This window comes from Fundulus heteroclitus, chromosome 17 (genome assembly GCF_011125445.2).
Source record: "Fundulus heteroclitus isolate FHET01 chromosome 17, MU-UCD_Fhet_4.1, whole genome shotgun sequence".
Lineage (NCBI taxonomy): Eukaryota > Metazoa > Chordata > Actinopteri > Cyprinodontiformes > Fundulidae > Fundulus > Fundulus heteroclitus.
Genome location: NC_046377.1, coordinates 12,248,395 through 12,265,413, shown reverse-complemented (window position 1 = coordinate 12,265,413; position 17,019 = coordinate 12,248,395). Strand labels below are relative to the sequence as shown.

Below are 17,019 nucleotides of genomic sequence, written 5' to 3'. Positions count from 1 at the left end.
ATCTTTAGGGTCCAAGGAATGATACGGCCATAAATAAAGTTGGGTTTTGTGTCTGGTGAATCATTTCTGTATTGATTTGGATCATAGTCCTCCTAAAGGACCCAATGATTGTTGTTTTCTTTTCTGGCAGAGTCGACCAGATGTTTACTTAAAAGGTCCTGGCTTTTCAAATAAGCCACGGTTCCATGCAGTCCTGAAAAAACGCCTTTGTAGGACAATCGACGATCCTAACTCAAGATGTTTGATTTGTTGCGCTGGCTACATCTGTTTACAAGAAAACAGTCATTTCCTGACTTAAAAAGATGGGGTTACTAATGACAGTTTATGCTCTGATCAACTTAAATAGACTTCAGTTACATTTTACATTTATTACACTTTAAGAGGAAGTCTTTGAGGTATCAGTCATTTTGCTATCTAGGGCTGGGCGATATGGACCAACATTTGCTTATATAATTAGAAAAGGGCATCTGAATAAATGTTTTATCCCAAGACCCATTTGTTAACAAACAGCTTTAGATAAATATAAGAAAAAGCAGAAAAATAACCTACTGGAAGGCATAAATGTATAATTCTAACACTAACTAGACCTTACAGATATAGTCCTTTTTATTTAAAAAAAATATATATCTTGATATATTGCCCAGCCCTAGTGCTACTGCTGAGCTTGTGCATTGTATCGTTTTCTTAACGAGATTTATTTACCTGCTAAATTGATGCTTTAATTACTTATTTTATAGAACAGACCCTTGTAAAAGTATTGGAAGAGCAAGACCATTTCCGTTGTGTTTGTTGGTCACTAAAGACATTTGGGTTTAAGATGAGACGGTGAACATGAGGCAAGAGCTCCGAATATCACCTTTTATTCCCTGGTGTTTAAATATAGATTTGTTAAACTCAGGATATATCAGCGTTTGTGTTACACCACAGCTTTCTGGGTGAGAAGAAGGAAAGAAGCAAATTATCTTAAAGTGGATTACATTCAATATTTAGTGACATAACCCTTGCTTGCAATGACTGCCTCAAGTCTGCGACCCATCGCCACCACTGCATTGTCGCATTCTTGATTTGTGACGCTATTCCAGGCTTTTACTGCAGCTTCCATCAGTTCTTATTTGTTTCAGTCTCCTCCAAAGGAGGTGAAATGCATGCTCTGTTGGGGTTGAGGTCAAGTGATTGACTTGGCCGGTCTAAAACTTTCCGCTGTTTTCCCCTGATGAAGTCCTTTGTTTTGTTGGCAGTGTGCTTTGGGTCATTGTCCTGCTACGTGACAAAATTCCCTCCTGATTAGTTTTGATGCGTTTCTCTGTAAATTATAGCAGACAAAATATTTCTGTACACTTCAGGATCCATTCTGCTGCTACCATCATCAGTTACATAATCAATAAATATTAATGAGCCTGTTCCAGAGGCGGCCACACCGTGACAATACCTCCACCATGCTTCACAGTTTGTGTGCTTAGTGCTTTCTTTCTCCACACTTTGGCCTTTCTATCACTTTCCATAAGATGGAATGCAGAACTTTTGCAGCTCATCTCTGTGATTTTTGTTTTTTTTTCTTTCGCAAATCCCTATCTGGCCTTCTGATTCCTTCTACTGATCAGTCTTCTTCGAACCGTACTTACTTCTTACTTATTCAGGATATTCCACATTGTTGTGCTTGCTTTGCTCAACGTTTGACCAATGGCTCTGATTGATTGTCCTCCTTCTCTCTCAGCTTCAAAATGGCTTGCTTTTCTCCCGTTGTCAGCTCTCTGGTCTTCATGTAGGTTTATCCCCTTTAACAAGAGAGGCATGCTTTATAGGTCTGAACCCGGGCCTGAAAGTAGACTAGTCATGCTGAACTATTTAATGTTTGAATAGTCAACCTTAAAGGCAACACCTGGTCAACAAAGACTCTCTGTCAGTCACATGTTCCAATAGTTTTGGGTGGGTTCAAACAAAGGGAGTTGTTTTAACACATCGACACGTAGAAACCAGAGAATAAAAGCTGATATTCTGAGCTCTTGTCTCATGTTCATCTTTTGATCTTGAACTCAAATGTTTCTAGTGAACAACAAAAACAAGGGAATTTGCTTCACTATTCCAATGCTTTCGGAGGGGGCATTGAATGTTCCTGAAACAGGATGTTTCTTGGAAGAAAAAAAATCTGAAACTTCAGTTTTTGTTCCTAAAAAATTTTATGTAATAAACCTTTAGTTCATCCTGGAGGACACAGCTCCTCATACTGAGTCCTTATCATAAACAGGCCAACTTAAGTATTCTAAGACTACATAAACTATTCACCTAAAAAGTTTCTTGCTCTCGACGAGACGCATTTAGCCACATTTCTGTGAGACATTGAGGCGCTTTGTGTTGACTTTGGGATACAGGACTAATCCACATCCACTAATGCCCCACGTAGAGCTGGACGATAAATCAATTTAATCAGTTAATTTTAATAAAAAAAAAATATTAACATTTAATTTTTAGAAAATCTGTATTTTATCTTGCCAGTGCACTCATTGGGCTTCTATGAAGAGAATAGCATTCAATGCAGAATGTATGTGTAGGAAAATGTACTGTCAAAATATTTTAAAGAGGAAACTTTTTTTTTTTTTTTACCAATATGAGGCACGCTAATTTACTAATTGGTTTATTTTTTTAAGTTAGTTTGAAGTTACACAAGTGAAGGCTGTTCTTAGCTCACTGTGTAATAGTATTTCCATTGTTTACAACAGCAGAGCCGCCATCTTGTTTTACCAGCATGTTGTATTTAGTTGCGCTTTGGGTTCAGGTCAACTCCCAGATGAAATGCTCGACATAAAAGCAAATTTTTTAAAATAACTCCTTTTAATTTCTTTTTGTGAAACGAAAAGGAGGGAAAACGGAATCGATTAATCAGGTCTGGTATGATGAAATCAGAGATTTTATTTTAAGCCATATCACCCAGCCCTAGCTCCAGGTGGCATGAAATCTGCAAATGTATGCCTGAAGTTGTGCAGCTGTGCACAATGGTTTAAACATAGTTTTATTAATGTGCACAAGTGAAGTTATTATGTTTGTTAAATGAATAAGAGCCCCCCTTGGGTTAAGCTGAAAGTAAATGGAAAAATAATAATTATGATTTCTGAGCATATCTCATCTGAATGCTTTCCATTTATGAGACGGCTACAATATGAATATTATTGGAAAACAACCACATTATTATTTGATTACCACTGGTATCCTTTCATATACATAGTCTGTTTTTCACGTGTATTAAAATACAATCTACTTAGTTTAAGTATTTAACACCTTCATAAGTTTTGCTCATCCTTGATATGAACAGCAAAATTATTTAAGGTTTTTAATTATTTATTGGAACCACTTTGTTTCCTCTGGAATTAATTGTTGTCACGGCCCCTTTATGTCATGGTGGGATTCTTGATTGTTGTTGAACATCGTCACCTCCTCTTCTAACGGTGACAGTTTGGGTCAGATGACTGAAGCTTGAACACAGTTGGTGGTTTCAAAAGGACAATAATCCCAAACTCTGATCAGAAGCTGGTTTTAAACGAACAAAGCGGGTTAAAATTAAGCTTTTAGAATTGCCCTGAATGTAACAAAATTTTAAAACGGTGTCTCCAATGCTGAAAAATGCTGATTCTGCCAAGAAGAGTTATTAAATATCCTACAAAAACCCCTGTGGTTCAGATGCATCTTGCCAAGACATTTCTCCTTACAATATTAAGGATAAATCAATACATTTTAACCTGTATGCATATATTTATTAAGAGAAATAATATTAAAAGCGCTTCTTGGGCTGTTGTGGGAGAAAGACCTGTGCTTTCAGGTTGTGCAGTGACAAGCAGGCTCCTAACTCTGCCTTCTACTTGGGTTTCAGGTCAGGAACAGTGTGCTTAGATGTCATCAACCAGACATGGACAGCTCTTTACGGTGAGTGGCAGCGCAAATCCCCCCCAAGACCCATGTGAATAATTTGTTGTGGTACGGCGTCTGTAACAAAGGGAAGAAGGGGAAAAAAAAGGTATCCCCTTGAGCTTACCAGACAGCCACTGTTGGTCCTAATCTACTTACTGAGGGGAAAAGTAAACACTAATAAGGTAATGCTCTCACCCACCAAGGTCAGGAAACGTTCACCTCAGACACAGGGAAACAAAACAAGAGCCGGCAACCAGTCAATCATCTGTTGGTTTGTCTTCGTGTCCAGAGCTAAATCAGCTGTTGAATAGAGGAATGATGTTATAGTAATGTTTCCAGCCAATGTTTCTGCTTTTTTATTTATGTTGATTAGAGCTGGAGGTTCTCACACAGATGTATGAGAGCTGGATCTGAGTTGGAAACGACGGAAGAGGTTCAGATTTTAGACTGATAGGCTCCATTCGATGCGTTGCCGTTTTAGTTTTTATGTTTAGAAGAAGCCAGTCAGATTGGAGAAAAGGATTTAAAAAAAGACCAATCAGCAAAGAATCGGGTGTAATGCTTTCCTGCAAAGGGGCATGTGTTGAAAGCAACCAGTTTTAACTTTAGAGCTCATTAATGGCTTTCACAAGACAAGGAAAGCTTTTTTTTTTAACTTGAACAAACCCAACAGTGACACCTAGTGGAAAACATGAGAAATGCAGGTTCACCACAAAACACTAGCTATGGAAAATAAAGTCACGCCTATTTGATCTCATTACCAGGCAGATTTTAAATGCACCACCTTCAAAATATATTAATGTTACATTAAAGACACAAACATCTGTGTTAAAAACTGATACAAGGTAGTAAAGATAATTTATTTAACAAAGTGTTTAACAAATGTATGAAAATTGTAGCGTTTCTTTTTCTATTCACTGTTGACTTTACTCCCCATAACTGCGACCAAATGCCATCACCTAACTGGAAAGACTAGGCCACAAGTGCAAGCAAGACGTGGTTATCAGCCTGAACTCACAAGCAGGCAAGGAGAGCATTAATCAGAGAGGCGGCCAAAAGGCCAGTGGTTACTCGGGAGGAGCTGCAGAAATTTACAGCTCACATGATACAATCTGCATTCCACAAATCTGGACTTTATGGAAAACTGGAAAAACTGTGAAATACGGCTTACATTTAGGCCATGTAAGAGATGCCTATGTTTTATAACATGCCCCATATAATAAGATCTAGTTTGCCCAATTGCCTTGTAGAAAACATTAAAGCATTGTTAGGTTACAAAACATCTCTGAGCCCTGTTCAGACATGGAAAGACTTGATTCTGATAGAAAATCTGCGGCAAGTTCTGAAAATTGCTGTTCACTGATGCTTTCCATTCATCCTGAGTGAACTTCAGTTATTTTATGCTAAGGAATGGGCTAAAAATGTGGGACGTTCTAGGAGATGAATACTTTTCAGGGTGCTGAAGGTGAAAGTCAAACTACTATTTACCCAATTTACTCAGCATATTTTATATATACAAAAATAGGTTTTCATTTGAATAGAAGTGAGACACTCTAACTAATAATTTTGTGAAGTATATAAAAACAGAATATGTATTTTTTTTATGCCTAGATCTGACCAACATCTTTGAATCGTTCCTGCCCCAACTGCTGGCTTACCCAAACCCCATCGACCCCCTCAACGGCGACGCAGCGGCCATGTACCTTCATCGGCCAGAGGAGTACAAACAAAAAATCAAAGGTTAATCCTGAGGCAGGAGTCGCTTTTGGATTGTTGTTTTACTACATTGGAAATCTCGTGAGCCGTTGTCAATCCGTCTTCTGTCTTTTCCTTCCAGAGTACATTCAGAAATATGCAACAGAGGAAGCTCTGAAGGAGCAGGAGGAGGGGACCGGTGACTCTTCATCCGAGAGCTCCATGTCTGATTTCTCAGAAGATGAAGCCCAGGACATGGAGTTGTAGTAATTAAAGGGCTCCCTCCCAATCACTCCCTCCCTTCAACCCCCACAGAGACTATATTTGATTTCCTAACCGCGAGAAAGCAGACTTATAATATTCATATTTAAACAAGTTGATTTTTTTTTTTTTTTTTTTTTTTTTTTTTTTTATTACTACTAAACAAGGATTTTTATGGATATATAGCCTTTGGTGTGTTTTGACAGACGCCCCTTCCTCTCTGTAGTCGTTTACCGCCCCACCCCCCGATAGCGTTCACAATCTCTGCTGCATTTGTTCGATGTTGTAAAATTCCCCCCCCCCCCATCCGAAGCGTCCAAGTTCACACGGCCAATACTTTTTGCCGTTTCAAAGCAGTCCGCCCAGGTCGCCAGCGTGCTCCCAGCTATCTCAGACAGTATTTGAAAAGCAGAACTGGATGACTTTGAAGCAAAAAACTGGCTTCGCTTGCAAATTTCAAACAAACACATTGCGCAGGTCCCTCCTCGTCCCCCTCTGCCGTGCTGGTGGCGCTGCTTCCAGCTTTTCTCGCACTTTCTGACTGCCGTCGAAACGAAGGCAAACGGGGCAAAACGCGCATTCTTTTGTTTTTATTCAGGTTACAGGACTCTGTTTTAAGGCACTCAGTAGACACTCATTAACAAAAGCCGAGTACTTGTTTGGGAACATTAATGAAGAAAAGTCTGGGGAAAAAAACGAGGTTTCTTTTCAGTTTAGATGTCGGATGTTACATATTTTCATTTTATTTCAGTCTTCGACCTTCTTGGTGTTAAGAAACAAGCGGATGTCAGAAAACGAAACAGCCGCGTGCCTCATTACGGCATAACGCGGGTTGTTCTGGGTATTTGATTTCAACACGCAGCTTATTTGGTCAAAATGAGACTCTACAGTCTCTAATAATAGAATAAAGTGAGCCTTGTTGGTCAGGAAGCAGCTCGTCCCTGTTGCTGAAAACCAGCACCAAGGTGAGTTTTAAACTGCAAGGCAGCCTAGTGATCTTAGAGGTTTTGGGTTGATCCAGGTGAAAATGAAGAGTGCTTTTTGTTCTTTTTCGGGGGGGTTTCTTTGTCGCTACATACAGGTTAGTCCTTCTCACATTCCCACCGCTGCTGTCCCATACCATTTGTAATCGGTCCAGTCTGCGCTGCGTTCCAGAGGCAGTCTGCTTTTACTAAGATCTTTTGGATTCCTTGGTCGATGATGACGGAAAATACATTTAGAAATGGAGGAATTGGACTCCTAATACAAAATACAACAACTCTCAGTGTGGGTAGGTAAAGAAGCCAAAAGAACAACATTACAAAATGCAACTATAAATTGGTTCATGAATCCATAACTTTTATCACTTGTACTCTTCGAAAGATCTTTTGACTTGGTGGTGAAAAGTTTGAGGGGGTTTTTTTTCTGTTGTTTTTTCTTTTTTTCTTTGTTTTAAATAAAGTGTCTGTATACTGCTTTTGGCTCTGGCCTCATAAAAAAAACAGTGAAAAATAAGAAAAACCTGAGTTTGAGCCAAAACAGACAACTTGGGTTCCAAAACATGGACACCCAGGTTAAAAACGCATGCTTTCTGGGAACTCACCTGATCGATTTAACCCCCCCCCCTCTTCTGTGCCTCATCATTGCAGCATCAAGGATTTCAGCAGAACCATGTTTCTAAGAAGCCTTGGCAGGCTAAGACGACTCGTATGTTCTGGAAAAGCACATTGTTTTAACTTTCTTCCTCATTTTAATTCTTCCCTCGGTGCAATTCAGTTTTGTTGTCTTTGTGAGTTGACACCAAGTTCTCGGGAAATGACCCAGGTTTGTTCTAGCTAATGTTTGAAGTACTCCTTGCTTCTGTTCTGCATTGTGGTTAACCATGTTTCACCGAGAAGGTATTAAAAAAGAAAAAAAAAACAGAAAAAAAAAAGCTGGAAATCATGCAGCGATTGTTGAGCTGTGTTTTTGCTACTTCAGGATAGATAGATTTGTAGTTTGGTAAACCTTCCTGATGATAAGAAATTCAATATTCCTCTGACTTTTCACCTTCATAAATATATAGACACATGCGCTCGAGCTTGTACAGTTGAGTGTGAGCGATGTCAAACTAGGCAGATTTTATTTTGAGCGGTAGTGATTGTGATGGATCCAGGATGTACAGAAAAGCAGAAATGTGGCTCAGATCTTTCTTCCGTCGGACTGTTTTTCCACTGTTTTGTGCTCTTCGACATCAACGCGTGTGAATGCAGAGACATCCCTTTTGTTTTTTGGTTTATAACAGAAGATTTACTTTTTTTTGTTTTTTTTAAGATGTATAATTTCTCTCACCTGCTGCTGTTTAGCTCTGGGTATATAAAAAAAAGAAGTTTCACATGTTCATTTCACCTATCCAGTTCAATGCAAAAATGTTGTGTGTTTTAGGCATAAAAGCTGACTTGTCATGAAAACATCTCAAATTTTTTATTATTACTACATGATTTTCCTTTGGTCAAATCTCAATGATAATCAGGTCTAATAGTGAAAAATATCCAGTTCATTAAATACACCAAAACTAAGAACCAACCATTTTTGGCCTACGAATGCATCGTTGCACTTGAGTTTAACAAATGTCAGCTAAAACTTAATGAAAGAATTAGATTGTACCTATATGAATGCATCCATTAATGTATCGCTGTGTGTAAAATGCAAAACTAGTACGTCTATCAAGCAATTTGCACCACATTTTCCCTGTTTTGTACATTGTAGTCCTCGGGGGGGAAACAACTAGAGGTTAAAAAAATGGCATTGTTGGTCAGTATCGGCTGGGCAAAGCCTGATCAGTGCCTCTAATTTGGAGAAAAATACTTGAGCTCTGAAGTAGGTGTATTTCTAAAAACGATGAATATGAAGCATGAAGATGAGTTTCATTCGATGTATCCAAATGCAAAACAAATCATTTCACTTTCCTGCCTTTTTGCATCCGCTTAGCACTGAGAGGTCTAGTTCTGATCTGATGTTGCTCTCTATCTTGGAGCGTCTTGGTGGAATTTATTTAAATCCCACTTTTTTGTTTTATTCAACTCAAAAACGAAAGAAAATCTTCTCGGATTGCTCTGTCTGACACTAGCCCGATTGTAAACGATGGAAAACAAACTTCTATTTTCGTTTCCTATTCGTTTTTTTTTTTTATCGCTTCCACGACCTCCGACTTATAGGTTATGCATTAAGAGCTGGTAGTTTCGAACCTTTTCAGCGCTGACGGATGGATCTCTCTAAACAAAACCTCACAATTCTGACAATACAGCTGCAGATCAGGAACAGCATGGAGCTTTAAGGACATAATCTGTGCTCGCCTGCCCTCCCTGCTGAATAAAAGCCAAACTTTGAAAGCCCCGTTCTCTTTTTGCACAACTGAAGAGTCAGCTGCACAAAAAAAAAAAAAAAACACACCACCTCTCTTCTTCCTCTGTTGACTGTGTCTTCTCTAGCGGTTGCATGCTTCTCAGTGCACACCTTCACTCAGTTTCTGGTGCTTGTATGGATTTCTAACCCTTTCCAGGCACCCCTGCCATCATCAGGCCCTTCTATCAAGCACACACAGCGTTGAACGTGTAAGTTTAAAAGGGGGGAGGGGGACAATGTATTTGGTACCTATTGTGTGTTATTTGCAGGATTTTAAAAAGTCAAAAGGTTTTTATTTTTCTGTTTTGTTTGAAGTTCATCCTGGTCTTAATTTCATCTTATTTTCCCTTATTTTATTTTTTTTTTCTCCCCCCCCTCTCCCTCGTCGTGAAGTGGGCATGCTTTGTCAAAAAGGACAACTGCTCTCTGTTAACAGGCTTATAATCTCATAAATAGTTGTGTATAAAATAAACTGTTATAACTTTTTTTAAAATAAAACATTCAATATGTATACGTGCTCTTGTGTGATTCTGATTTCTCTTGTGTGCCTGTCTGTAAGGAGAATAATACGATTACGGTCGTGGTAAGTTTTGCCGTTGAATAAATTCCATAAAACACGCAGTGCTTTTTTTAAGAAGGTGGGAAAGCATGTTTTTATGTTTGAAAGGATAAATTATTCAGAAAAATTCCCCCAAATTAATAAAATGGTTTTCTCTAAACCAGTTCATGGACAAATATCCTGTTTTGTTTTTTCATTTACTGCTTTGCGAAAGTATCCTTGGTCCTTGAACCTGTCCACATTCATGTCAGAACTACTAACTTAATATAGTTTAGTCTAATGTACAAAGTAGTGACAATTTGAAGGAAAATGCCACATGCTGTTTCAAACGTATCCCCACAGCATGACTCTGCCACTACTTTTTTTTTTTTTTTTTTTTTTTTCTCTTACACCCAGCATGGAGATGCTGTGTTCAGGGTGTGCAGCTTTAGTCATCTGCTGCATAATGTAGTGCGACTCTGAAGGCAGTTTTTGGGACTGGTTCCATCCATCCATCCATCCATCTTCTTCCGCTTATCCGGGGTCGGGTCGCGGGGGTAGCAGCTTCAGTAGGGAGGCCCAGATGTCCCTCTCCCCGGCCACTTGGGCCAGCTCCTCAGGAGGAATCCCAAGGCGTTCCCAGGCCAGCCGAGAGACATAGTCCCTCCAGCGTGTCCTGGGTCTTCCCCTGGGCCTCCTCCCGGTGGGACGTGCCCGGAACACCTCACCAGGGAGGCGTCCAGGAGGCCTCCTGACCAGAATAAAATGAACAGATTTGTAGCTGCAATCTGGTAAAATGTGGAAAAGTTAAACGTTATGTTTTCATATGTGCCCTAGCAGTCCAAAGGTTTGGACCTACTTCATTTTTAATCACCACCTACATTGTAGATGCTGAAGACATCAAACCTATGAAGCAATAGTATATAAAAATGTGAAATAACTCAAAAGTTTCTTTTGTTTTAGATTCTTCAAAAATAGCCCCCCTTTGTTTTGATCTCTGCGTTTAACACTCTAGGCATCCTCTCGATGGGTTTCATGAGGTTAGTCAACTGAAATGGCTTTCCAACAGCTGAAGGAGCTTCCTGAGGTAGGAATAAAAAAATAACAAACCATTGAACCATCCAGACTTTTGCCTGGTAGTGTGTATATATTATTTTTTTTATTTAACCTATAGTCGGTCAGAACAAGCTGCCCCCGAAAAAGAAGCATAGCACGTTTAAAGTCTTTTCATGTTCCATGCAAAGCAGATGGATATCTACTAGATGTACGGCTGGATGGTTTGCTTTAAATAAATACCAAAATGCCTAAATGTACTGGAGTTTTCTTACATTTTAAGCAAGATTTTCTACTTTGGCTAAATAAGAAGAAAATTGGATTTGATGGTGTGGTCATACAAAACCAGGCCGGCGAGAATCAAAACCAAACTCAGGAACTGGCGGACATGAGACCAACAGAGCTTAAATTCAGAGGCCAGGTTGATGGATGCAGAAATTCTAAAGGCAAACCTTAAAAGCTTGAGAAAAAAGTTCATGTTTGTCAGCTGTTCGATATTAGTAGTAGCCTTTTTCTTTGGTTACCTAGAAACATCAATCTTGGCTCTCTCTCCCTCATTTACCTCACACTAAGGTAAATGCCAAGAAAAGTCAAAATGCAGTTATCGGAACCATCATGTAAAAATATTCACCTGTTATTAATCTTTTGTTTTTCTTTGGCTAAGTTTTAAATGCCACTACTAGGCCTGAATACTGCCAGACCTGTAGAATCAAGAAATCACTGGAATAAACACTTCCAGTCTGCTGTTCTGAAGAAATTCAAGAACAGATGAATATGGTCATAAACGGTTATAAAGCTATTACCAAGACTGTGGGGCTCCAGCAACGCACAGAAATATATATTTTTTTAACAACTGGAGAAAGGTTGTATCAGTGGTGAACCTTCCGAGGAGTGGCCGGTCTACAAAGTTTACTCCAAGAGCTCGACTGATTCAGAAAATCACGAAAGAAGCTAAAGAGATGAGCCTGACTTGCCTCAGCTGCAGTCAGTATTAATGGTTCAAATATGAGAAGGAAACTGGGTAAAAAGGGCATCATTCCAAGGCAAAAACCTTGGAATGATGATGGCTAAAGAAAAAGATTGCACAGGGCCTTTTGAAAAATGTCCAGCATTTCAGAAAATATGATCAAACCGCTGGTCAAACATGGCGCTGGGTAGTGTGATGGTCTGCGCTGCCTTTCCTGCTACAGGACCTGGATGGCTTGTTATAATTAACCAAACCGTTGATTATGCTGTGTGGCAGAAAACCCTGAAGGAGAATGTCTGACCCTCGGGCAGATTTAGACCAAGCACACTTGGGTCATGCAACAGAACAATGATCCACATCAGCAACTCTGGTTGGAGACACAAACAGACAAAAACGCAGAGTGAAGGCTTTGTGGAGGCCTAGTCAAAGTCTGGACTGACGTCCAATTGAGATGCTCTGGCATGCCCTTCAATAGGCCATTCATCCTTGAAACCCCTCCAATAGGGATGAAAGAAAATAAAGACACAAAGTAGATAAGGCCAAACTCCTCCACAGTGATGCAAAAGATTAATTACCAGAGACTGTAAATGTTCATCTGGGTTTGCTGTCGCCATGGGTGGTGCTGCCATTTGTGAGGTTCAAGAGGCGGTTACATTCTCAAAGCCCTGGGTCGGATGGGTTCGGATGATCTTGTTTTCTTTTGTTAAATGAAATCATATGAAAATAGTTGTTTTTTTCCAGGTTATATTTGATGCTAAAGTTTGTTTAGAACCATTTAAGTGAAAACATTTTTGTAGTATTGGAGCAGTGGTAAGCAGCAGTGGTTGAAAAATGTAACCTGTAGTTCAGTCTGAGTGTCCCAAGCTTTAGCTGTGTGTAGGAGCAAAAAGTTTCATATTTATAATGTCCTTTTGCTTTTAAGGATGCAGTCAGGAATAGATCAAATTAAAATTTTAGCTTTCCACATTATTCCACAAGGTGTCAGCATAGCCTCACTCTCCTGTCTGTTTGTGCAGAAGTGGCCAGTGTGTGGCATGGTTTTTCCTCACCTCCTTTTAAATGATCGGTTCTTTTGGATTAAATCTGCTTCTGCCACAATAACTGAACTGCGTCTCAAAGCTTTAGATCCCTGCTTGGAGTAAGTACAGGCAGCTTTGAGTTGATCACCCCCCCCAGTTTGGAGCGCACCTATAGTAAAACATGAGGTTTACCAGGTGCTGTTTAACCAGAGGGCCAGATGAGGTCACTAGCTCCTGAATCATCTGTCCCTAAGCAGAACCCCCCCCCCCCACCCACCCCAACCCCCAATGACCCTCTGTATCGTCCCAGCAGGGGGGGATAAATGCTCTAAGGCGGTTTAATCCTCTCTCCTCTGAAAAAAAAAATGTATTCTGTCACGCAGCAATCTGTCATCTCTTCCTGTTTGTATTTATCACTGCTGTAATGCATGGGCTTGCTCTCCCATTTGAATAACGGTCAAATAGCCACTGCACAACTGAAGCTGAAAACTGTAAAGACAGGGTTTTATTTTTTCATTTTTATTATTATTTTATTGACGATCACTGAATCATTGGACAACAGACTTAGTTCTCTCCGTGTATATTTTACTGGAGTTTCACAAGACGGACCAACACAAACTAAAACTAAAATGGGCGCAAAGAAAAACTGCATTTTTGTAAACTTTGCATCAAAAGTGTTGGCCGTCTATCAGATTCTCAGTTGGATCCAGACGTGCACCTTGTTCGAAACCTCATGTTTAGTTTTTTTTTTTTTGTTTTTTTTGCAGCCTATAAGAGGTTTTCTAACGAGACTGCCGGTTATTTACCTCCACCCATTATTCCATTAGCTTCCAAGCAGCTTCTGTGTTTCTTCGTAAGAAATCCATCCGCATGTATCGTCATGGAGACAGTGTGTCCCGAGTGATGCACAGCGTTAGTTTCGACTTGCACAATAAATACACTGTCAGATGTTCAGCGCCTGTCGTATTGTCTTAAACCTCTCCAAAATCCCATCCCTGTCCAATCTGCTGGGTTCCTTGATCTGAATGAAGTTTGTTCACTGATGTTCTCCAACAATCCTCTGAGGCCTTCAAAGAACAGCAGGATTGATACTAGGATTAAAGTTAAAACAGGCGGATTGTACTTTCTGATTAGGGGACTTCTGGTTGGTTGGTTGGTTGCAGTGCATTTTATTTAGGGGTTGAAGAAATGCCAGAATACAAATAAAAGATAAGATAAGATAGGCTTTATTGATCTCACATTGGAGAAATTCACATGTCACGTTGGCTCAGAATCAGAATCACCCTTCTTTAAAATGGAGGGAACAATATTGAAAACCATTTACCATTTTCTTTCCACTTGACATTTATGCACTACTTTTTTCTGGGCTATCATGTTCAATTTCAATAAAACATAATGAGGTTTCTCTTTCCTGCCGTGCTTTATTCCGCATCAGAGGAGGATGATTGGAGGAGGGGGGGGAGAGGAAAGAAGAAGGAGAGGGCCCTCTCATCCCCGCCCTGACCTCTAGAAGTCCAGCAACCTGAGAACCTCAATGAAATATTTAAAGCTTCTGTTTTATCCGCAGTGCGTTGCTCGAGACCAGCTGACGTAATCTCAAAGCCTTGCAGCAGCCGTCCGATTGGCCCGTGCAGAGACGGGGTGGTCAGGTGTCCTGTGCCACTGCGGCCTTTTAAGGCATTATGAAGCCCTGAGGCTCCACATTAAGGCTCATGAGCTGTCTGCTGCGAGGTATGATCAATTGCTGTTGTCTCAAGCGTTTTCCAGAACAAAGCTTTTAACTGGAAATGCACCTTGACTAAACACTCTTCAGTGAAAAAAAAGAATAAGTTGTGTCCTACTCATCACTCATAAAACAGACTTCCACTGATCCTGTGTGGCTCTTCGTCCACTCACAGACAGAATTCTTCCATATAATATTGTACGATGAGATCCTACTGGGAAGCTGGGAGCTCGTCAGCCAGTCAGGGGGAACCGTCACCAGCGTTGTGGCCGGGTGTTGGGTTCCTCAGAATGGAGCTTGGTGGCAGACGATTTGTTCTCTCAGGTTACAAGCTCTGTTTCCAACCCATAATTGGTGCATGGGTCTGCAACAGCAGCAAGTAGTACAGTGATCGCTGGGTCTTTACTAATGGATAAGCTACTGATTAACAGGCGCTCCCCTACAAAAAGAAAAAAAAAAAAAAAAAAAGACACCCTCAGAAACAGCTCCTTTAGCTGCAACTGAGAGGCCCGTAAGGCAAAGAGACAGTGGCGGACCCTGCAGGACCAGGAACGGAGACCGCTTCCCTGAACATAACACTAATTTAATAAATCTGCATGTTTAATGCATTGGTCTGCTAAATTTTAATCAGATAATAAAAATAGATTGTCATTCCTACACATTCCCGCTGTTTAATGAAGCAAATTATGTGTTTAATTTGTTTGTGCAGTCTGACCCACAATCACGGTGGATAAGTAGACAGACTGCAGGAAATTTCCATAAAACGTATTTAAAAGCCTGAAATATTGATTACAACGGCTTTAGAAAAAAAATATTTTCCTTTTATCTATTTATTTCTTATTGTTGGTATTTTCTTATAATAAGAAATTTTTTGATTGACAGTAAATTCTGTTTGGTTTTGGTTGTGTAACAGTATTATTTATGCCATGTTGGATCTTGAAAAAATTGTCTCCATCCTAAAATTTATATCAATCATTGCATTTATTCAATCATTCGTTTAATCCGCTTTTTATGTTTCTGCCTCCTTTTTTTGTGATTAATTTCTGATTGCAATAAATATTTATTTATTGAATTTATGTTTATTGCGTCTTCTTCTTCTTTTTTTTTTTTGTTCACGTTTTATCCAACCAGATGGTTATGATATATTTCTGTATTTATTTAGTCTCTTTGCTCATGTGCCTGTTTGTTTTTCTTTTTTCTTAATTGTGCCACGCCCTTGGGTAATTAATACCCAGCCTATTGAGATATTCCCTTTCAGCGAACCAATAAACTAATTCTTGTAGCGTTATTGTTTCATCAAGCGTCACGCCGGCTGGATCTCCTCGGGAGGGGCGACCCAGCCGCTCCTGCCTCCATCTGATCTCTCTGCAGGCAAACACCGATCGGGCTCCGTCACCAAAGGAGCCAAATGAGTTTTTTAAATATTCATAGAAGGCTCCTCGTCTTCTTTACCAGCGGCCGCCCCTCAGCCGGTGGATCCGCGGCTCGGGTTTCAGCAGGTGGAAACCACGCCGAGGCTTTTTGGAGGGGCTCCGGGCTCCTGCTGAGCGCCAGCGGCCGGGATTGATTTCACCGTCGCTATTCGCTCTGAATGGAGTGTAACCAAAGCCAGCGGCATCACCTCTAAATATTAGACGAGTTTTGTGCGCCTAGTTATCTGATTATCAACAGCAGGTAAACGGACTCTGGCTGCTCGTCGGCGAGGAGCGTGGGTTGCGCGCAGCCGCATATATTAGGCATCCAAAAAGCAATGTGGGCGCACTGCTGCGTAAAACCAGGGAGGAGGAGGACCAGAGGCCGTCTGAAGGCCCAGAGATGCAGGCCTTCGTCAGCAGGTTGTATGAATTTTGCCTGAAGGGTTCCGGTGGCAGATTATGCAGGTTAGGTTTATAGACCAAACGGCGAAAAGGAGATCTATTCTTACTTTGGTGTTGCAGCAAAGGCATTTCCCCCTGCTGATCCCTGACAGGAAATGTTATGCAATCTGCAGGGAGTGCGGGCTTTAAATGCAATGCTTGATAATCATTAGCCATCTGGACATGGTCATTTGATCTCGCAGCATCTCGAAGGGAGAACCGAAGGCTCAACAGCATCAGCCGACTGAAACTAATCCTGTGTGGATGAGGGGGCTGGGAAGATGTGGTGGATATAGTCCGCATGATGCGCACATTGGTTCGATGTGGGGAAAAATGATGTTGAGTGCAGACTGAGCCTCACAGTCACAGCTCATTTATGAGGTGCCTAGTTCTGTTTTACTTTATTTAGAAATTGCAGAATCACCTCTTTAATACAAATATAATAATTAAAAATGTTTCTAAATGGTATCATCAGCTCATTATACAACAAACAGCTTTGTGCATTATTTGATGATTTAGCTAAAGGATTTGAGTGTGAAACTTCTTTTGAAAAGTCTTGATTCGGGTGAATTTGCCAAGCCTGCCGCAGAAATTATTAATTTGACAGAACCTCAGAGTTACTATGGAAAACATTATGCCTGCTC

At 40.3% G+C, this 17,019-nt stretch overlaps 1 protein-coding gene across 1 annotated transcript in view; it reads left to right on the top strand.

Moving 5' to 3' along the window:
- The window catches only part of ube2h (ubiquitin-conjugating enzyme E2H (UBC8 homolog, yeast)), a 29,512-nt gene extending 19,782 nt beyond the window's left edge, over positions 1-9,730 (top strand). The window contains exons 5-7 of the mRNA XM_036149315.1: positions 3,863-3,915; positions 5,512-5,640; positions 5,738-9,730. Coding sequence (XP_036005208.1) covers positions 3,863-3,915; positions 5,512-5,640; positions 5,738-5,862 — 307 coding nt within the window. The 3' untranslated portion in view covers positions 5,863-9,730. The remainder of the gene's footprint in view (positions 1-3,862; positions 3,916-5,511; positions 5,641-5,737) is intronic.
- Positions 9,731-17,019: the final 7,289 nt, after the last annotated feature.